The sequence below is a fragment of the Fopius arisanus genome, unplaced genomic scaffold, assembly GCF_000806365.1.
Source record: "Fopius arisanus strain USDA-PBARC FA_bdor unplaced genomic scaffold, ASM80636v1 scaffold00001, whole genome shotgun sequence".
In the NCBI taxonomy this organism is placed as follows: domain Eukaryota; kingdom Metazoa; phylum Arthropoda; class Insecta; order Hymenoptera; family Braconidae; genus Fopius; species Fopius arisanus.
The window spans coordinates 2,497,621-2,518,559 of record NW_011887740.1 but is presented as its reverse complement, the minus strand read 5'-3'; the positions used below and the strand labels follow the sequence as shown (position 1 = coordinate 2,518,559).

The window sequence follows — 20,939 nt, the reverse complement described above, 5'->3', positions numbered from 1 at the left end:
TATCAAAAGATTAAATTAATCAAGTAGGTTTACTGCCTTAAACTGAATTTATTACGCATCGCCGATCCCCCCGTTACATTTAACGAGGGCCTTGAAAAAAATTTGTTATATTTGACCGGTAATCACATCCCCAAATCCCTGGAATCACATGGTGAATGGGAATAAAGTAGTCGAATCGAAATAATGATACAACTTCCTGAACTTGCACGATTCGACCGTTACGAGACAGTGCGTTACGGCTAGAGGGAAAAACGAAGAAAAAATGTTGAATAGAAAAAATAAAAATAAAAATAAGTCGCATTAATGTAACGGGTATCAGGTCTATATGACTATATCGCGATGGGTGCGATCGCCTGCGACAAGTGTGCGTCACGCGTCCATTGCTCCTCCGATCGTGTGTACGACGTATTTTTTTTTCACATCGAAAAACCTTATTCATCGGAAAAACAGTACTTGATTATTGTCGCAGGTTGTTGGTGTGTTGTAAGGAGGTTTTAGTGATTAGGGACTTCACCCCATTTATGCAATACTTAAGGAGTTATTGCCGATAATTCCTCATTTTTCCTATTAATTTAATTAATATATTGAGAACCGGCAATCGGATTGACGTGAAAAATATATCGCTTTTACCATTATTCAATGAGTCACGAATTTTTATCGTCGTGCGTATATTTTCCTACATTTTTTATAAAGGTTTGGGAATTATTGCAAACGTTTACTAGAACGCAGGAAAAAAACGTAGAAATAATTTGTAAAAAACTGGAAAAAGAGAGGATATCGGTAATAACTCCTTTAAAAAGACAGTCCATTTACGGAATGCATTGATTATTCAATAATGACCACGGGTTTTAAGAACATCTGTTGTCATTGTTCCTCATTAATTTCTTGTAAACAACGGAAAAAAAAATTGTCGCGCTCAAACCGATGATTTTCTTGAACTTTAACTCATCCTCCATGATAAATAGCGGATAAATCGCGAACGTAAACAATAATCTCTGCTTTAATCACATCTTTCAGTATTAACAACAAATTTTATTGTCTCCTTCATGCAATAAATTTGAAATTAGTAATTGACGTAATTCTCTCGCAGTAAATTTCCCTACGGAATTCATTCCATCAAAAATATATATGGACTGAGAAAAAAATAATGTATTCCCACTTAATTTACTTGCTGCAAGTAAATACAATAATTGCATTGGAAGATCTTTAAAAAGATATGAATTCCTGTTCCCTTCGGGGATGTTAGCAAAAAGCCGTTACCACTTCACTGGAGATTGCAAAGTGTTATCGAAGATGGTAAATTTTGGTGGACGATATTATAATGATAAAAAATAGGAATTGTAAAACGAGAATGTTCGGTGATGTGTAGAATGAACGGCGAAGCGAGGTGGGATAAATTGTTGGTGTTCTTGATGTTGAGTGAGGGAAAAGGAAGGAAGGCTTTGGGGAAGGCATACCGAATGAACGTGGAGCAGAGGACGTACAGACGGATGGCCGGGTAACCCAGATCGGTTTGCTTCAACCGATTCCTCCAGCAACGCTCGCCAGTACTGTGCCGGCCTTCGTACGTGCCTCAAAACCGCTCCCACGGTTTTCCGTTTAATTGTTAAATAAAAAATCATAATCCCACCATTACCAAAAACAAAGTCTCCGGAGATTCTTCTCTACATTTACTTATTACTTACTCTTACGGAGGATCTCTTCTGTTGGATTTATGAGAGGAATACTATCAGTACGATCGTAAGTAATTCATTTTTTTATCCAGCAAGTGTCCTTGAGGCTGCGGTGAATGACCCGGGATTATATTTCCACGATCGCGATTCAAACTCATGAATTAGCAAGGTCCGGTTTTTCGTTCAAATGAAATTACAAATGTAGGGTAATTTCGGTAATTCGTTACGGTAATCGTTAACCCGATTTTTTTAACTGATAATCGATACGTTCCTCCTGGAAACATTCTCCCTAAATGAAAGGATTAATTACCATTAGTTTTGCTGTGGCTGAGTGAGTAAATGCCGATGGAGCCGGCTGTTCTATTCATTCGAGACTCACTTCAACACTTCTGATATAAATATTCATATCCGCAGTGTTCAGTGCACGTCGAAATTATCATCACAACAACTTTCCAATTTTGGAAATTTTGGGATTATATTCTCAATAGACGTCTTGAAAATTTTTATCATCAAGAATTTCTCTGGAACTCCAGGAAATTTCGCAATCGTTAACGGAATTAATTAAGAAAATTACTTGTACCACCTAATTTTACCTGCTGCATGTAAATTAATATAAACAATTACATTAGAAATATGTGGATTTTCTCGTGGTTATTTAAATAAAAAAATTATACTATACTCAATAGTTATCTGATAATTGGGTCCAGGTTTTCCTGTCAACGCAGAGTGACAAGAGAATTAATTAGGATAATTAAGTTGCCTCTGAGACTTGTGATGATTTTTTTCTTTACTTCAAATTTAATCTCATTCACCTCAAACTGATATGTTAACTGAATTTTTTTTAAACAATGCAGGTGACGCAGAGCGATCGTCAGTATGATCCCGACGAGTGATTGAAAATAGTTGAATCCACGAATGAGTTAATAATTGGAAAATTCCAACGAAAGCGAAGAAAATTAGTAACAATGATAATGGGACAGCTGAGTGTGCACGCTAGCTATTGTCTAGTGCTCATGACAATTGTGTGGTCCTTGTCCGGAGTCGAGGGTATCAGGAAAGAGCGTACGTTGTTGAATGAAACTGAGAGCAATGAAGTGCCCCTAAACAACGAAGTGATTAACGACGAGAGGGATTCGACACCTCACCCTCACAGCATCCAAGACAAGCCTTCTAAACTCGATTTGGATGTCTCAGAGATGATCTACATGGACTCCAAAAAGATATCCGAAATGGAAACGCAGGTGGACAGTTCTGTCAAACGAAGGAGCAAGTGCCAAAACTCGATATCGATAGATTGCCTCGAAAGAAAGTTGTCATCTCTGATTGACGATATGTCAGCGAGAACTACAGTGAATGTCACTGAGGCCATTCAGGTGGTGAGAACTGATGTGACGACACCTGTTTACGAGAACGAGGGCCTGTTGGAGAAGGTTCACAGGTACGCCAAGAGCCATGTGATGAGGATCAACCTTGATAAGGACTTAATGCCCACGGCAGAGAGCAGAATGTTCTTCGGAGGTAAATGATTGCTTGGGGATGATGCTCTGATGCTCGAGCGGATGCTTTCTTCCAAAATTAATGCACGGTTTGCAGCCTGTGCCTGTTATCAGCCTTTTCTTTTTCAGTCTAGCGAGTTACACTGAGTTGATTTTGAGATTTGCCTTTTCAGATATTTTGCATGAGATGCTTGAATTCACAAAGTAGAATTGAAACTAATTGCCGATGCATTACAGAGGGCATTTGAAAGACTCAAATCGGTGCTGAATGAAAACGCATGAAATATCTTCTCTTTTCTTGAGCTTTCTTCTAGATAGGTGATCCGGTGAAGCCTTGGGGACGACCGTAGCCGATACAATGGATATTAACTAGCCGATTTCTGCATTCGCTTGGGCTAACCATCTGCTTTAATTCGCGCCTGGTACCCTTTTGCTTTCAGCTACAGCTAATGGACAGAATCCCTTTTTAACTGGCTTCGGACTTGGTTTTTTAGCATTCGGCCTGAAGAAACTCATGATACCGTTGTTCATCGGTGTACAAATAATTAAAACAATGTTGGTCGCCCTCTTCCTTCCAAGTATCATCGGGAGTATCGGTAAAATTGTTGGAAAAGGTGAGTATTCCTTTACCGGTTTGCTGTCCTCAAGGAAGTGTATTATTGTAATTAACGCTCAGTAGGTCTTACTTCATTTGCCCAAGGCTCAGGTGGTGCAGCACAGCCTGAAGAGAATTTCGAGTTCAAGGATAATTCCGATCTTTACCGGGATGATTATATGATGAAGCAACCGTTGGGGACACTACCGGCTTCTGCTATGTACGATGAGGGAATGCTTATGCAACCATCACCTAAACCTGATTCCAGGTTGTCATATGTCGACTCTAGATATGCCGGAGCGAATGGATTTAATGATCGATATTATACCAGGCATGTTGCCACTAATGGATTATCCAAGACTCAGGACTTTAAGGTAATTTTTGCCTTTGTGCCAAAATATTTGAAGGAATTATGGAATTATTTTACGTCATCATCACTTGAAATTTTTCAAATTTTCTATTGACTCGAATTGGACTTAAATGATTTAAATGAAATGAAATCAGTGATCATTTCACAATTCTGTTATAAATTTTCTTCGTGAAAATACGTTTTGTTTTTCGGTTGTTAACTTTTTAAAATATTTCCTAACAATTCAAGACGAAGAATCAGATTCGAATTTCTAAATTTCTAATTGCGTTTTACCAATAAAAATTTGATACTACAAAAAAGATGGAAATGACTGGATCGAAAGAATACATCCGATAATTTATATTTAAAAACTGGTGAGCTACCAAAAAAATTGATGAAAAACTCGCGGAAACGGGTGTTCCAGGAGTACAATTCCTAAACCCAAATGAAAGTATAGTTCGTTGGAACGACCAAGCAGCGACTGATTCGAGCGTAGAAAAAGCCAAAGTACTTTCAAATAATTTCTCTAACAACTTGCAATCGCGTCGCCATCTGAGACTAAAAAAGTTGTCCTCGAAGGAAGTGCAATTTGATGAAAAAAGGATGATTTTACCGTGTGAAAACGCCACATGACCCGTTATTTTCCTCCACAGGTCTTCCATGAGATACCAACGAGTTCGTTACTGTTGACGAACTATGACCCATTCTACTCGCCACTGCTGTCTCGTTTAGACGCTGTATTTTCACGTTTGGGTTATACGACCGAATCCTGCCGTGAGTATGCAGTTTGTGCGATGTACAGGAGTCCAGCAAGGTACGCGCCGTATTCAAATTTAGTGTCTGCGCAATTGTCGAGGGAATTGAACGAGCTGAGAAGACCAAGCACTGACAACCCAGATGTCCTGCGCTTCTTCAAATACATGAAGGCTGCCAAGGACGGACAGGACGGTATAAAGTGTGAGAAAGCTTACTCCGGTTGTGATATAGCGAGAGATGATCCCAGTCTCAGGCAGAATCAGGCGATGCTAGCTACTTATCAGGATATCGACAAACTCGTGCACGCGAGGAAATTGTAAATTTTTTTTTACTGTCAAGTATCAGACTGTTGATGTTCAATTAATAGTGAAATGTGGATTGATGAATGGACTTTGAGGAAATGCTGATAGATCACACTGAAGAGGATTGAACAGCTGTTGGTCCCTTCACGCGTTTTTTTCTGGTCGTCCCAGGTGACTTTTCTATTCCCAGAATCGAAAGTCGGTGATTACTGGCGACCCTTGGGCAACCGTTAACGAGAAGAATTATTGGGGAATTATTGGTGATGATTGCGTGGTGACTGTAGGACGACAAGAAGATGAAAGTTTATTTGTTCACCAGTCGCTGTCATCCTCGAGTACCAGACATACATTTTCTAATTGATGCTCATTGTTCTTGGATCGTTTTTGGACTGCGAGGTCCTCTCACGAATTTGATTGAATGATTCCCCACACACTACACATAAACTTGGAACAAACTTAATAGTGATAAGGATAGATAATTTATTTAATTTCTTGAATTATTTAATTGGATTAAAACGAGTGGAACCGAGTATGTGCGTTCGACTTTTCTTTTACGCTGGGAGTCGGTTATTCATTTTATTTAGGTCCTGTGGTGATACTCGGGGGATTCAGTGCAGACTGAGACAAGCTCACTCTCATTCGTCTGCAGTTGCAATTTTCTTATTGTTCTGGTGCGCCGGTGATTCGGAATAAGTGAAAGAGGGTTTTTACATTCTGTGAAACGCTGCGAAGAAATTATACAAGAACCTCTGACGCAGGTTGCTCTTGCTGCAATGTCATTGACACTGGAGATCCTGATTTTACTTCTTACCCAGATCCCCTCTGACCTTCTGTACCACTGAGTTCCGGTACCACATCCTGAGAATTACTTTCACTCTCTATTTTTTTTTTCTGTTTATTGTTTTCCATTTCCCATCTCTCGGCGCGTCTTACGTGGTTGGCTTTCGCAATTCGCCCACGCCGTCTTTCTCCTGTAATAGCAGGACGAGGATATAAAATGTTTCGTTCTATACTCGTGAGTTGTCAAACCCTTTTGAGTTCGTGGCTATTCGAGGTCTTCGATATATCAGTCCGATAGTATTTTTAACTCCACTGTTTTATTCAGGTAAGTGCCAGCTGAGGAAACCAATTTATACTGTCATTTCTTCATGAAGATGAAACCCCTGCAGACAATTGTCGCGGAGAATTTCAGTCATGCCAAATTTCCGGAAATTTTAATTAATACCTCTTGAATTTTTTGGATTTCATAAGCAACGGGCTTGTTCTACGTGTATCTGAATTTCTCTGACGATTTTTTGGTTGTGATGAAAATAAATCGACAGCTACATGTTAATTTGGTTTTGAAAGAATTTTTTTTTGTGTGCATTGAATTGACGTTACGATTCCCACGGAAAATTTCTGGAATAGATTGGTCAGTGAAGAACCTGTTCGGAATCTGACATACATTAGATGTTGTTGAGTGTGTGTGGAATTTTTACTTGCCACTGAAGTGGATTTCACTGTGTCAGAGTAAAATGTCCCAGTATGTATTTCTAAATTAGTAAATTAGGATTTGTTTTCTTTTCTCGAAACAACTATTCGGCGGAAATGTGGGACAGAAAATTTTGAAAAAAGACATGTTTAAATTTACTACATAATTGGTAATTCGAGAAATTATATCAATATATAGAGCTATGGTAATCACTCCTTATTTCAACAGTATAGCATTGAAATTATTATTTTAAACTCTAACGAAATTCGATTGAAGTAGAACATCCCGCGAGAGGCTTCGACTTCAAATATCTCCAAAGTCCGAATTTCGGCCAGTCTTCTCTATATATCGATGTAACGGTTATTGCTATTATTTCCATTTCCAAACTCGGTCGGCAAGGCATTAAAATAAATTTTTTGTCATCACTGAAGTGTTTCAAAATATTTTTTGTTCAAAAATCGTAAAAAATCGATTTCTTAAACTCAAAAATTGAAGAAATTAATAAACAAATCCAATTTTCATCAATATCGGTAGGACTCACGAATACTAAAAGATGAGAAAAGAAAATTATTTAATTTCCAGTATTCATTACCGCCTAATCGAAGATGAAATTTCTCAAAGTTGCCATATGCAAAAAAACATTGCATTTTTGCACTTTTCGGGGTAGCATGGGTTGACATAACACAAAAAATTCAAAAGTTAAGATTCAACGATTGCAGTGGTTTCATTCGGATGAAAAAATGGGAAAAAATGATATCATTGATATATGGCGCGATTAGTTAACGTTCGATGACCACCTGGCAGCTGACAATAGAAAATTCACCTAAATTCTTGAACGATTATGTATTTGTAATTCAAAGTGCCAACGGAGACGCACCGTGAATTCTCATTGGTCCAAGAAGATAACGGCATTTTGATACACCACTGCGTGTCTGTATTCAACTCGACCGGTAGTTGGTCTCAGGTGCGCGTGAGCGCCGATTCGAGTCGAATGAGTGCACCGTTTCAAGATTTAATTTTTTTTTGGGGACTGTGGTACCTTTATGAATGAAAAATTCGTCGAAATGCAATAGTCGAGTAGACGCTGAGGTTACGGTTTATTAAATAGCCATGGTGGACTGCATTTGAATCACCTATACGTGAGTACTCTCATTAATTCCAAGTGACAGATAAGAATGAGATCGTACTGTCAGTTTCAATTGATCATTTTTATTATTCCGAGTATTTACCCCACTAATATAATAATTTCGGGACAGGAATTATGGGTGATTCAGGTAAAATCTACTTTCACCTGATTTCAGGCCGGGGCATGAACCCTTTGATGATAATTATTGAAAATTGTGTCATTTTGTTGCGAGCGCGAGTTAGATTGAGTTGAGGCGGTTGATAGCAGTGTTTTAATGGCTCTCAGGACCTGTTTTTATCAGGCACGTCAGAGAATGGGTTAAAGTTAATTGAGAAAATTCAATTTGTCAAGGGAATTACCACAGGTGAGCAGGTGGACAGCTAATCGGCCATGCGACCATCAGGATGGAATTGGATTCACGTCCTCACTCTATCGGTAATAGCATCGGCAGGAGCTGTTACCTTTGAGGAAGGTCCCGTTGGAAATCATGGTAAGTTCCTTTCACCGCATCGAAAAGGCTTCGAAGTCAAGTTTACCAGTCACTGGAGATGAAGAGGAAGTTTCTTCTTTGCCGATAGAAAAGATCTTGAAATCTTCTTCAAGAACAATTACCTCAGGGAATTCGCATCCTTATCGTAGAAACCCTTCCTTACATTTCTACTTGAATTACATTTATCTCGAGATTCCCGGTGATCAATAACTGAGGCAATCTCTGTAGAAGTCAATTCATTATTTTGATTGAGACACTTGATAAAATTTTGAATAATAAATCAATATGAGATATTACAGAAGAGTCCGGGAATTTGCAAGACGGTAAGCTATCGGGCGGAGGCCCTGAAAGGAACAGGACTCGTCAAGGTAAGGATCTTCTGGACTGGATAGGTCTTGGAACAGGTCAGCATGTTGATCCCTACCTTGCGAGGATCAATCAGGCTTGTCTGAATGGCGATCTCGCCGAGTGCTTCAAATCCCGAGCACTTGGCTCTTTCTCTGAGTTCTTCGATCAGCCCGAATACTCATTCACCGAACAGGTAAAATTCGTGAGGATGGGGAGAGATGTGGTCCAGGAGGTCGCTCGTCAACCGTACGAGTACTCGAGCTCCCCAAGGTGGATATTTAAATCCTATAAAACCCAAACCAGACAATGAGCCACCGGTTTATGACGCGTTAATAACAATCTTGTTTCTCTACTCCAGGTCGGGTGAGTCTGATTGGGATCAGCTGGTGAAGTTTGCTGCACGAAAAGCCGAGAGGTTTGTTAAGACTGTTGCCATCGAGGTGAATATACCATCCTGGGTGACTGGAGAAAACGAGGTTTACGCTCCGAGATTTTTGGATGAAATTGCTGATGAGATCGATATCCTTGAGAATAAGAAAGATACTCTCTTCTGTAAGTACTAGAAAATTTACAGTGTGCATTACACGCTCTTGAGGTGGCAGATTAGAAGAAAAATTATATAATGGATTTTCTTAGAAGAAAAATAAATGACTTTCTCTAAGAGGAAAATATTCGCTGATTTCATGCATTGAATCCAATTTTTTACATATATGTATGTAAATTTATGTATTAATTTATTTAATATAGACACACATATATATATACATCCATAGATTTATTTATATATATGGAATATTTATAGGAATACATATGAGAAAAATTTGGAGAAGGTAAACAGATAAAAATTACATCACTTTAGAGTTTAATTGAAATATTATTTGAATTGTTGTCAGCTCGGAAGCGCCTGAAGAAGCTCTTGATCCCGATGTTAATAATCTTGAAGCTGTTCAAACTGAAACTCCTCCTGTTTCTGCCCCTGATCCTGGGCCTGGCGTCGTTCAAAAAATTCCTGGGCTTCATGGCAATCGTGATACCAGGGCTCATCGCATTCTTCAAATTTTGTAAGCCAATAATGAATAATTATCAGCCGCCTGTTTACACGCAGAGTGGTCTGGCTTTCCCGCATTACAAGGAATCAAATAATCAAGGATATCCGGCAGAGCACTCGAGTTATCAGGATAACGGTTATCACAATAGTTACCAAAACGATGGGGCCTCGTACGGCCAGGATCTTGCTTATCAGGGGTGGAAGCATTATCAGGAGTAATATTGAGGTTTTTGTATGAAGCACTTGTCCTTTTGTACATATTTTTTGGATTGCGATATTCGCTTATTCATGTTTTACCTCAGTACCCTGAATTCATGATAATTATTTCTTGTAAGTATTCAAGCCAGTGATGTAAATAGTTGTAATTAAGCAGTATTGTACTTTGTATTTCTTAATTTTATATAATGTTGTTGATGACTAAATTAGATTTTGTTAAAGAATTTTAAAATAAAGAAATAATTTCAACAAATTTCTCAGCGTCCTGATTTAAGAACGAGGAGAATGATTTTTTTTACTTCGATGTTTTTTTAGATTTTGAGAGTTCTGTTTTTCCTCTGAGTGGCAAGTGGATTTTTCTCGATTCACTATTCTCTTTAAAAAAAATTAAATAATATTATATAATATTTTAATAAATAATGATTTGTCTAAAATAAGAACAAACTGTTGTATTTATCAATTGAATTTAATTAAAGAAAAAAACATAAATTATGGGCAATTTTTTTAGATATTTAAGATTCTTTGAATATTTAGATTTTGTATGTCAAATGATAGTATATAGCCCCATATGTGTGAGCCTAGTGAGAGAAATTTTACGAAACCGTCCGGTCATTTATGTCTGCATTTTTTTTCATTCTCTGCGCAAATCTTTTTTGCGAATAATAAATCGCGAGATTACTGTCTCTTAGGGCATTTTTTGTACAGATTCCACTCTGTGTATCTGTTTAACGGGAGAAATTTCACGCGGAATGAGCATGGAGAGAAAGAAATAGAGAATCGTCTGGAGAAAGGGAAAATGAGACATTCAAATTATATCGCGGTTGGAAATATACCGTCGGCTGTGAGAAACCGTAGAATCACGATTTTATTGTGATGTAATTGCTGGGAATGTAATAGACAATATTAGAATAATTAATTGAGTCCCATTGGACGCACTATTATTAAGAAATTCTGCGATGAAGTGCTAAAGGGGATGAGCTCGTGTATTTTCCGCGTATATCTTTAAAACTAAGAAAGATGGAGGATTTTTCGTTAAAACCTTTCTCAAGGCGGTAATTCAGAGCGGTAAAAAAGATAATTTACAAAATTGCGATCTCCGTGAATTTCGGAAATATTGCTGGAAAATTCAGTTGAGCTGACTCACCTCTTTTTACCACTTTCTTACAAAACTTTAATTTTTATTATTCGAAATATAAATAATGAGGATGAAGATAAAAGTAATGGGATTGATTATTACTCTTTTGTTCTGGATTCTAGTTTTATAATTTCTGAATCGGCTGTATTCGGTCATTTAGAACGAAATAAAAGAATTTGAGAGGTAGTTAAGTGCCGGCGGGCAATAAAATTTAATAAACAATGGATACATTACAAATCTCTCTCGTTTAATGCAACCGCTCCTTCCGAAGCACTTGTAAATACCGATGTGAAAAATCAACAATTGACCCTCTTTCTGAATACCTTCCAGCTCCACCATCTTGACACACCTCCATTGCGCTTCATTCTGATTGCCATGAATAATAGCATCCTTCATCAGGATGATGTATGAGTTTCAGTAAATATGCAGCAGTCGTAATAAATGGTTTGTTTTTCTGGTAATATAACTGGCTTTTTACTTGAATCATACCATTATGTTTAAGGGAAATTATGAAGAAATTATGAAGAAATTATGGAAATGGATTATTGTTCAAAAATGAACAATTTTTCATTTGAGTCGAATTACACAATCGGTTCATGAAAATATTTCTACGATTTTATGAAAAATCACTTTTCGTCAGAGCCTCAAGTCTAGCCTCAATCTAGGATTTTTGAGCGAATTTTTTTTTTCGACTCTCGAGTTTTTTCGGGAATTTCCACTATTGGGAAATTTGATATACTAGTGGGAAAAAGCTGACAAGAAGCATTACATCTTTTTTTTTTAAAGGGAAACGGAGATTTAGTTTTTTTTTCCTGAATTTTTCTTTCGCGTAATTAGGAGGAATTCTTCAATAAAATAAATGAAAATTGATCGATAGAGTGGGAAGATTTCCGCGGTTCTACTTCTGGTTTTTCACGTCCTCTCGGAATCTCGTGCTATTTTCACTCGCGATTAAGATCAACCCGTCGCGTTATAAGTTGGAAGGTGTGCCATGATCGCCAGAGCCGGAAGGTATGCGATAAAGAGGGTCACGGCCGACTGGTGCATTTCGTTGCTTCAAGTTCTGTGTTTACAAGTGCTCAGGAATAATTTCCGCGACTTCTCCTTTCCGCCAAGTGTTAATCCATTCAAAGACATAATCTTCCATTCCCGCGGAAAAATGACTAATCACTCGCAATTGCACTGAAAAAAAAGAAAACATTTCCAACCCGTCAGTTATTGCTCGAAATTGTCAACGAACTCGTTTTCATTTGTAAGCAATGTTTCAATCCAAAAAAAAAAACAATTTTCTTGGACTTTCAAGATGAACGCGAATTTTAGAGAGCGTTTTTAATGGAAATTCCATGACATTGTGACTGATATTTTAAGAAATCCTGTACTAACGACGCAAACCAGTCACGCCATGTTGCAAAATAGATATATTAATTATCCGAATTAACATGAAATTAGAAAGTATGATCTTTCCATAAACGAAATGAATTATTAAGGCATTGGGGAGAGCGCAATAACCGAGGCGATGAAAAAAAAAATTCACGGTAGCATGTTTATCTGGAGCGATTGATAAAACTCCACCAGTGGCTGAGCTCCATTACAATCCACCAATTAGCCGATGTTTACTTATGTTTATTAATTCCCTTATTATTCCCGGAGTATCATTTCCTGAACAATTTCTAACATCACTGGGCTACTAATGTCGCTCGTAAAGATCTCCCACGCGCTCTACCTCGCGTGAGATATCAATTGCATGATAAAAATGGTGAACATGTCTTTCTTTTTTTTTTCTTTCTCAATTTTTGCGTTTATTCTTTGCTTAGAAAACCGAGGGCAGAATCCTCGACGAATTATTGGATTAAATACGTTCAAGAGGTGCCTCTCTCCCTGGGACAAAAAATAACGATTAAGGTATGAGGATATGTACGTGTACCAAAACCGGTCGAATAAGTTCTCACTCGCAGTCCTGAGAATCGGACGGAACTGCGAACCCGTTGACCAAGTGCCCTCGTTACTACGAGAAGACCGGAAGCGGTAAGCCGCCATTGCCATCAACATCCATTTTTTTTTTGCTGTCAATTTGCGTTTATACTTGTCGGGATTCCGATACGCATATCGAAAATATCGAATCATCGCGAGAAACAAATCGAGCGATAGGTTTTCTCGATAAGTTTTCACCGTTCAAATGTCAAATTATACGGTATTTTTAAGGAATAAATAATTGAGCCATTGACCATTCAATTGGCCATTTTTGTTGTTTTTTTTTCTCAAAATGTCGTAAACTTTTAATTGTGGAATCCATACAAATTTTAATGGACATTTTTTACATTTTTTACATTTTTTACATTTTTTATATTTTTTACATTTTTTACATTTTTTACATTTTTTACATTTTTTGGCTTGAGGAAGCGTTTTGGTGGGGAGCCATTCATCCCATCAATCTAGAGTGGACCATTTTTTATTTCCTGAAATTCTCGTTGATGTATCTGTTATTGAACCCTGAAATTTTCAATCGAGTCCAATTTTACACTAGATAATGAAAGACTCCGCAATGATTTGGAAATCGAAAACAATCCAGGGCATAATTTCCCTTCTTTCACCGCTCGCACACTTTTCATAATTGAAAAAATGATTGTTCGAATCTCCCGAAATTCTTCTACCACAAAAAAATTGCACAGTGCAATCACTAAAAATACTCGTAAATCATCTGAATTAATCCATTAATTAACTTCGATACCACAAAAAAAATAAAACCAAAGACGCAAGAGCCGTTATCATATTTTTTTTGCTGACGTCCGCGGTTTGAATGAAAGTTGGAAAATTTTGTTTGCCTCCATTTCCATTTTTCGACTTACAGTGATGAAATCGAGAGAATTAAACGTAACGGTGAATGATTAAACCACCAAAATGATGCGCGAAATTGATCTAATTTCACTCCATTTCCGAGAAAAACTCATTCCCTCCCCCCCCGCGAGCACGAATTACTGTCAATTAAGTTTCATATGTGAACGGCAAAAGAATGAAAATAAAATGTCGACATTCATCAAGACCCCGGAGAAGGTAAAATCCCGGGAGTCTCACGTTAATCTGACCTTCCGGCCACTGCTGCGCTCTGGAAAGTCGGATTGCTCTGGATTTCGTATTTATATCGTTTTGCTTCTTGTTTTATTTCCTTTTCCTTACTATGGAAAACGGTGAGAGTACTACTCCGCCTCGGAGGTCATTCAAGCCGTAAACAATGGGGTGAAATTTCAAGTAACGCTTCAATGGAGACTTCGCCCCTTAAGTCTGACTAAATCCGCTTAATCCCCTTACAATCCTACAATTAAAAAAAAAATTAATTAAACAGTAAACGAAATTAATTGAAAACATTAAATTGTACGTACAACTCAATGGAATTATAATTTATTTTGTAATGAATGCGAATTTGGAAAATTCGACTGTATCCAACCGCAAATTTAATTTTTCATTGCAAATTCGAATAGGAGAGAACAATGGATTACATCCCGTAGCCCGAGGGTATTATAATCAGTGAACCGAAAGATACGTGAAGACAGAAATTGTGGAGAGGTGCGACTCCAACGAGATTCAACTGCAGATTGAAAATTGAGGGAATGAATACCGGAATTTCCCCCATTTTCGCAGGTTTTTATTGCTATAAGGATGTAAAAATGGAGAATAATAACTTTTGCGACATTAACCGAGTGATCGGTGAATAATTCTCCAAAAATCTCCTGTCAGATTGTCGTTGTGAAAAACTGCAAATTTTTCAAGCCAAAATATCAAGCGTGTGAAAAAATTGGCACATCTGAAAAAATTGGGCGAGCCATAAAAGAGATGATTAATGAATGATTTACAGGGACCCCCGTAAGACCTGCAATGAATGCATTACAATTAATGTGGAGTGCAAGATGGTCATGAAATGAAGAGAGAAGATATGATAAACCGGGATGGATGGCGTATGGTTGCTCTACATACGTGACACCGTTCTCGTGCTGTTCTCATCTCGCACCATGGGGCTGATTCACGGGGAATAGTCACGTATGAATTATAGATTCTCTCAAACGCATCTTCTATTTTTTCTTCTCATAACAACAAAAGTACACGAGTACATGAGGAGGATGTGCATCACGGTTGACTCGTTGCGGAGGTGGGAGTGAATTGGCGGTGGAAAATATTTTCCGCAAGAAATACGGAAAAGCATCGGTTAACCAGTTTAAGAAGGAGGAAACACCTCAAACTCCCTTCCCACTTTGATATCTCCCCTCTCGACCATCTCCCCAGGTTTGTTCCCAACTAAATACGAGCTTTCTCGCTCCATCCTCTTCTGGAAGGCATCGGTGGTGGATTGCTCTTGATGGCTTATTTCAATGCCAGGTTCTCTCACTCACTTTGCTCGCGTTCGGGTGTTTCCTTCCACACACTGTGCAACGTACCATGGGACGAGAGAAATAATCCAGGGAGGTGGTTACACCGACTTGTAATCTACTAAGCGAGCATCTACGTATATAAAGTGGCCGGGGCAAGACGCAGGTTCAGAAGCCTTGCATCGCTCGTACTAACAACCCACGGGAATAAGGGCACGTGACACCTTTTTTTTTGGTGTGCATTCGGAGAAATTCAGCGGTGGACACGTGAGAGGGATTAAGGATTCGGTATTAGAGGTGAGATGTTGGTTAATCATTTATTGGCACATTTGACTCATCTCACCAAATTATTAATCCATCTTTCAAACTTCCACCGATTTTTGAGCTCAGCTTTCTTCGAATCATGTCAAGTCCATTTGAACATGAATTCAATTCAGTTGAACATGATCAATTGGCAATTCGGTTCTGGATTTTTTCTGTTGTAATTGCGTGGGGCTATTTGTTTTGATTATTCTATGGAATATTCTAGTAAGTCTAATTATTTTTTATAGATTAGAACCATGAAGGTTGCTCTGGTGCTATTGGTCATCGGTGCAGTGAGTGCTGCCCTTGCCAGTCCACTCGATAAAATCGAGAAAATCGGTGTTGTTGAGCAGCAAACTGTGATCCTAACTGAACGAGCTAAACACGAGGAGGAACTCATGCGAAAGCTCAACAACAAGTGCTCTCAGAATGACATCAGCAGCTGCGTTATGCTCAAACTCGTCACATACATGAACAAACTCATGAAGAAGGTGTCCATTGAGTTGACGGATGACATTGAGATAAAAAAGACGAGTCAAGCGACTGAGGAGGTTGTTGCGTACGAGTCTGGTAGGAGCAATGACGAGGACTCCGAGTTCATGGACTTGGTGTCCAGCAAGGTATTGGCCTTCATGAAGTCCAGGAGCATCAAGTGGAGAGTACTCCCTGAAGATGATGTTGTTGTGTCAGCATCCGAGGATGAGACTGGCTCCCTGAATCTCGGTCTGTCCATCGAAAGATCTGAGAGCCCCGTTGCTGAAGGTAAAAAGTTCTTCGCTTATAGCCAAAAAATTTCCAAATTAAAAATAAAAAAAAATCTCCCTAATTTCAATTCGGAGACTCCACCCGATTAGATCTGAATCTCAAAGTATTTTTCAAACACTAAAGAATCCGTTCTGTCCCACTGGTTATTGAGGCACGTAAAGAGAATTCTCTCGATCAAATCGATTGCTCCCATATCACGAAAACTATCGGAGCAAGCGATTCATCCCGATCCCATGAAACAAATCAAATCCACGAATCAGACCATGAATTACAAATTAATTGACCCAAATTGATCGATCACAGGACGTGGAAAGAAGAACAACATGGGACCGTTTCTTGCGGCAGCAGTCCTCAAGATCGGTCTGGTAGGTGCCCTAGCGTTCAAGGGTCTGGCTCTCCTCGTTGGCAAGGCCCTTCTCCTCTCGAAAATAGCACTTCTTCTGGCGAGTATAATCGGTCTGAAGAAGCTCTTCTCACACCAGAAACATGTTACCTACGAGGTGGTGGCACATCCCCATCACTCCTCCAGTCATTCCTACAGCGCAGATCACGGTCACGGCGGTGACAGCTACTCAAGTGGTTGGGCAAGAAATTTCCACAGTCAGGCAATACCAGATCAGCAACGCACAGGCCAAGAACTAGCCTATTCAGCTCACGTTCCATCAGTCTGAATCATCCCCCCAGACTCACCACCATCACAACCATCAACCGAGAATCAACGACTTTTCATCGATCCTCGACCGATATTAATTAAAAAAGCGTCTGAGGATCAACTCTGAAGCTCAAGCGATCTCTCGCAATCGTGGATCCAATCATGGACACAATCATGAAACACTATCATGAATCAAATCATCATCATCATTCCGTCATATTTTTTATTATTGTATCCAGAGCCCTGGTATTCTCAAGCACAAATGACCACACAAGGACGCAAACGGACATGGTCACTAACAGACGTTAAAACAACGGGTACACATTTTCATTTTTTCCGTAGATTTTAATGCACTCGACGTGATAGAGGACGGACTAGATAACGGACGGCGCTAAAAGCGGTATTAGAATTACGGATGCGTACAAAAGGAGGTGCGTGTCTGGAGCCGATGAGCACTTAGACACCGCCTACTTTCCCATGATTATTTCACTTCTCATTTTGGTTTTTCCATTTCTCATTTCTCTTCATGGTCATTCCATCTGTACTTTTCCTTCTCTTATTTCTTTTATTTCTTTTATTTCTTTTATTTCTTGTCTTTCCTGTCTTTCTTGTATTTCTGGTCTCCCTTGTCTCCCTTTTTTCTCATTCGACTCATTTTCTATCATCGACGTTAAATGACGTGAACCCACTGGACTGCTCACTAATTACCAATCTTAGACTGATACAGTAGCTGAATTTTCGTACTCATTATAATCATCACCACAAGACAGAATTATTATTTATTTGACATTTATTATTCTCATTCTCATGATCGGACAGTTAATGACGGGACGAGTTACCAGGGGCGTTAATTACTTATCATTAGCTCATTTAATAAGGTCTCGTCGTATAACTTCCTCTCCCCTATCATTGTTGGTTATTACTTAACGATTATCATTAATTTATTGATGTTTGTTTATCAGCTCCAAGCTCCTACTTACTGTTGTTTGTCTGGGAGAAAGGAAATTGTATAATAACTGTTGTCACGGATTTATGTGTGAAATAAATGTATTTATTACTGTTTTTTTTTAACGCTGACTTTTTTATAGCTGACTCATCAATTTCTTATTAATCCCAACATCAATAATTGGAATTTTTAATTCCACGATCAAAAAATTAATTGATGAAACTGTGGATTGGGAGATTGGAGGATTGGATGAGAGATTGATTTCTGGAATTGAAACGATATATTTACCTTCAGTTATTTTATTAGAATCATCATTGATCGTTATGACTCATCAAGTGTTCATTACCGTTACCCCACCCGAATTCTCACCAGGGGATAAACTTCTGATCTCGTCTCTTCGCTTTAAAGCAGTTAGAAGTACTATTCCTTTTATTTATTAATGATTCTGCTTGTGTTTATTTCAAATAAGTGGAGGATCCGGTCCCAATAACGTACGCGTTACAGCTTTCACCATTGGAGGTAGCTGAAGCTGAAGAAACATTGATTCCTGATGACAATTAATTATTCTCATTCTCCTGTTTCATTCCGCTTTTGGCACAGGTGAATAGCGATTTTCGGTTTCTCACGGATCTCCAGTGCATTTTCATCTCCATACTCTCACCGCTGGATATGATGAGGAACTAGCCTTCCGAATTTTCATTAATCATTACCATTTATTAACACTTGATAATTTTGTTTCGATAGTCTTTGATCATTTTCATCCATTAAATTGGTTGAATCGTTCATTGATTTATTTATTTTGGTAATTGAACTGATCCATGAATGAATGAACGGTCTGATTTGCTGAGATCGATTGATCTAGCCAGTTCTGCTGGAAATAGTCCTGCAATATCGTAATCTAGCTCTAGTTATACCCATCCCCTCCGTTCAGACCATCACCTTGAAGAAGGGTTAAAATGCAGCAGAAATATTCAGGAGAGAAGTGGAACAGAAGAGAAAGGCCTCTACGGAGATGTACTAGATTCAGTAACTCGATCTTTCCCGTCTCTCTCCATTTCATCGAGAATTTTCCCGTGAATCGATAATCCAACTTCCACCAATAATCAAATTCAATATCACACATCTAAAATTCAACTATTGATATCGCCCATTTATGTATCCCACGAAATATTTTTGGATTTGCAATTCCCAGACGTTGGAAACGATTGCACTCCTTCGCCACTCCCAATCCCTGGGATTTGTGTTGCGAATGAGTGAGGATAACGACGCCGTTGGCTCATTTTTTTCCCATAAAAGTTGTACGTAAATATCGGAAGTACTGTACTAAATAATGGAATGACTTTGTAACCAGTACTGATCCACCGTCCAAGTGTAACGCTCTAGAACACTCCAATGGGGGGATAAAAATGAAAAATAAATGTGGCCTTGGGTGGAGTGAAACAGTTTTACCATTCCATCCACTTGTATAGCGAAAAACAGGGGATTGCCTTTGTTGCCACTGAAAGATAAAACCATTCATGCCGCTTTTTGTTTCTGGTAGTATTGGATTTGTTGTTATTTCTAAGGTACAAAATGACTCGTGCAATCTGTATAAATGGCAAGGAGCTGGTGAGGACGACGGTTAGTCCTGCTGAGGCTGTCGATCATCAGTGGATACTCCTGATAACGAAGAAGAATGTCGTTCATCTGGTGGTGTTGTTGTGCTATGATTTTAGTGATTTCTGGCGAGAGCTATCGGCAGGATGATAAGGAATATGCGAAGGATCCGTGGAAGGGAATACCCATGGTTTGCTCGGTGGAGGATCCTAAGAACATCTCGATATCTTGTCATGGTGTCAGAATTGTCAAGCGTGTTATTCAGCAGCTGTTGGAGAGGGCTGCACACGCACCACGCATTCAAATCACCGATGGAATCAGTATTATTCAGCCTAACGATCGCGACAAGAGGGCCAGAACCATGAAGAACTCCATGTTCGGGTTTTTGGAGGGTAGGGAACTCAGGGTGAAACTCCCTTGCTTGCTGCCGGATAATTTTGAAAATGTTGTCAAGGAGAGTTTACCCAGTAGCAGACGTGGCAACGGTGGACTTGGACTTGGAGGTGGCAAAAAGGGAAATAATAATAGCTTCCTAATTCTTGCTTTGATGATGGGTGAGTACACTGTATTTCTAATTGGCAACCGTACTACTCGTGAATTCATGCCTCAGTACACGAATTTCAAAAGTATTTTCATTATTGCGTGACTTACCCCGGATTGTATTTGGATTGATCCAAATTGTCGATTCAAACTGTCAAAAAATGACCTTCGAGTGATTCCCATTAACTTTGACAGAGAAGAGAAAATTCTCATTTATTTGATATAATGTTTCGGGATTTGACAATTATTTTGGGAATGCTGACAGTTTTATGGGAGAGACAGGAAAATTCTGATGTGTATCGAGAGAATTTGAGAGATGGATATATTAACTGAAATACCTTTCTAGGGAAAATGTTGGGTGCCATGGGTTTTGGTGCACTTGGTCTTCTAGCCATGAAAGCACTGATGGTGTCATCCCTAGCCCTGATGTTGTCACTGATCGTGGCAGCTAAGAAATTCTCAAGCTCCGGTAGCTCCGACGGTGGACATCACGTTGTTTATGCCCAGGAAGTCAGCAGTGGTCATGGGCATCACACAAAAAGGAGTACCGATGATCCAGAGTTCTGGCCGTACAAAGGCTACGCTTATCTATCAGCAACCCCCGTATCAACCTGACGATAACAAGAGTTTCCAGTGATTAAAAAATCACGTGGAACACTCGCGACTCGTGACATCCATCAGTGACACCAAACGCCTAATTTTAAAATAGTTAATTCAACTTTTTTATCTCTTGTGTCTATTTATTAAATCCTCCGATCCTGAATAAATATAGAT

At 38.8% G+C, this 20,939-nt stretch overlaps 4 protein-coding genes across 8 annotated transcripts; all 4 read left to right on the top strand.

The window, feature by feature from the left end:
* The first annotated feature begins 1,467 nt into the window (after positions 1-1,467).
* Osi24 (Protein) lies at positions 1,468-5,695 on the top strand. Of its 3 annotated transcripts, none has more exons than XM_011316334.1 (5): positions 1,468-1,740; positions 2,528-3,191; positions 3,610-3,783; positions 3,876-4,138; positions 4,767-5,695. In XM_011316334.1, exons 2-5 carry the CDS (start codon positions 2,639-2,641, stop codon positions 5,187-5,189), a joined length of 1,413 nt encoding a protein of 470 aa, XP_011314636.1. In that variant the 5' UTR covers positions 1,468-1,740; positions 2,528-2,638; the 3' UTR covers positions 5,190-5,695. The 3 variants fall into 3 exon arrangements, with proteins under 3 accessions (XP_011314636.1, XP_011314627.1, XP_011314619.1); XM_011316325.1 differs by having other exon boundaries at positions 3,870-4,138; XM_011316317.1 differs by having other exon boundaries at positions 3,849-4,138.
* Positions 5,696-6,190: 495 nt separating this feature from the next.
* LOC105273698 (DUF1676 domain-containing protein Osi2) lies at positions 6,191-10,205 on the top strand. Of its 3 annotated transcripts, none has more exons than XM_011316289.1 (5): positions 6,191-6,276; positions 8,120-8,258; positions 8,549-8,876; positions 8,965-9,158; positions 9,500-10,205. In XM_011316289.1, exons 2-5 carry the CDS (start codon positions 8,159-8,161, stop codon positions 9,871-9,873), a joined length of 996 nt encoding a protein of 331 aa, XP_011314591.1. In that variant the 5' UTR covers positions 6,191-6,276; positions 8,120-8,158; the 3' UTR covers positions 9,874-10,205. The 3 variants fall into 3 exon arrangements, with proteins under 3 accessions (XP_011314591.1, XP_011314606.1, XP_011314597.1); XM_011316304.1 differs by having other exon boundaries at positions 8,558-8,876; positions 9,500-10,203; XM_011316295.1 differs by lacking the exon at positions 6,191-6,276 and adding an exon at positions 7,592-7,781.
* A 5,234-nt stretch (positions 10,206-15,439) lies between these two features.
* On the top strand, positions 15,440-18,154 carry Osi3 (Osiris 3). The gene is made up of 3 exons (XM_011316279.1): positions 15,440-15,660; positions 15,915-16,428; positions 16,735-18,154. Exons 2-3 carry the CDS (start codon positions 15,924-15,926, stop codon positions 17,100-17,102), a joined length of 873 nt encoding a protein of 290 aa, XP_011314581.1. The 5' UTR covers positions 15,440-15,660; positions 15,915-15,923; the 3' UTR covers positions 17,103-18,154.
* A 1,510-nt stretch (positions 18,155-19,664) lies between these two features.
* On the top strand, positions 19,665-20,939 carry LOC105273684 (uncharacterized). Its single transcript, XM_011316265.1, has 2 exons — positions 19,665-20,179; positions 20,512-20,939. Exons 1-2 carry the CDS (start codon positions 19,705-19,707, stop codon positions 20,778-20,780), a joined length of 744 nt encoding a protein of 247 aa, XP_011314567.1. The 5' UTR covers positions 19,665-19,704; the 3' UTR covers positions 20,781-20,939.

Bases quoted from the DNA above. Each gene is read 5' to 3' on its own strand.
- Osi24 (XM_011316317.1), top strand. From the start codon at position 2,639: ATGATAATGGGACAGCTGAGTGTGCACGCTAGCTATTGTCTAGTGCTC. The intron at 3,192-3,609 runs GTAAATGATTGC...TTTTGCTTTCAG, and splicing joins GAGCAGAATGTTCTTCGGAG to CTACAGCTAATGGACAGAAT. The intron at 3,784-3,848 runs GTGAGTATTCCT...AACGCTCAGTAG, and splicing joins CGGTAAAATTGTTGGAAAAG to GTCTTACTTCATTTGCCCAA.
- LOC105273698 (XM_011316289.1), top strand. From the start codon at position 8,159: ATGCGACCATCAGGATGGAATTGGATTCACGTCCTCACTCTATCGGTA. The intron at 8,259-8,548 runs GTAAGTTCCTTT...AATCAATATGAG, and splicing joins AGGTCCCGTTGGAAATCATG to ATATTACAGAAGAGTCCGGG. The intron at 8,877-8,964 runs GTGGATATTTAA...TCTCTACTCCAG, and splicing joins GAGTACTCGAGCTCCCCAAG to GTCGGGTGAGTCTGATTGGG.
- Osi3 (XM_011316279.1), top strand. From the start codon at position 15,924: ATGAAGGTTGCTCTGGTGCTATTGGTCATCGGTGCAGTGAGTGCTGCC. The intron at 16,429-16,734 runs GTAAAAAGTTCT...GATCGATCACAG, and splicing joins TGAGAGCCCCGTTGCTGAAG to GACGTGGAAAGAAGAACAAC.
- LOC105273684 (XM_011316265.1), top strand. From the start codon at position 19,705: ATGTCGTTCATCTGGTGGTGTTGTTGTGCTATGATTTTAGTGATTTCT. The intron at 20,180-20,511 runs GTGAGTACACTG...ATACCTTTCTAG, and splicing joins AATTCTTGCTTTGATGATGG to GGAAAATGTTGGGTGCCATG.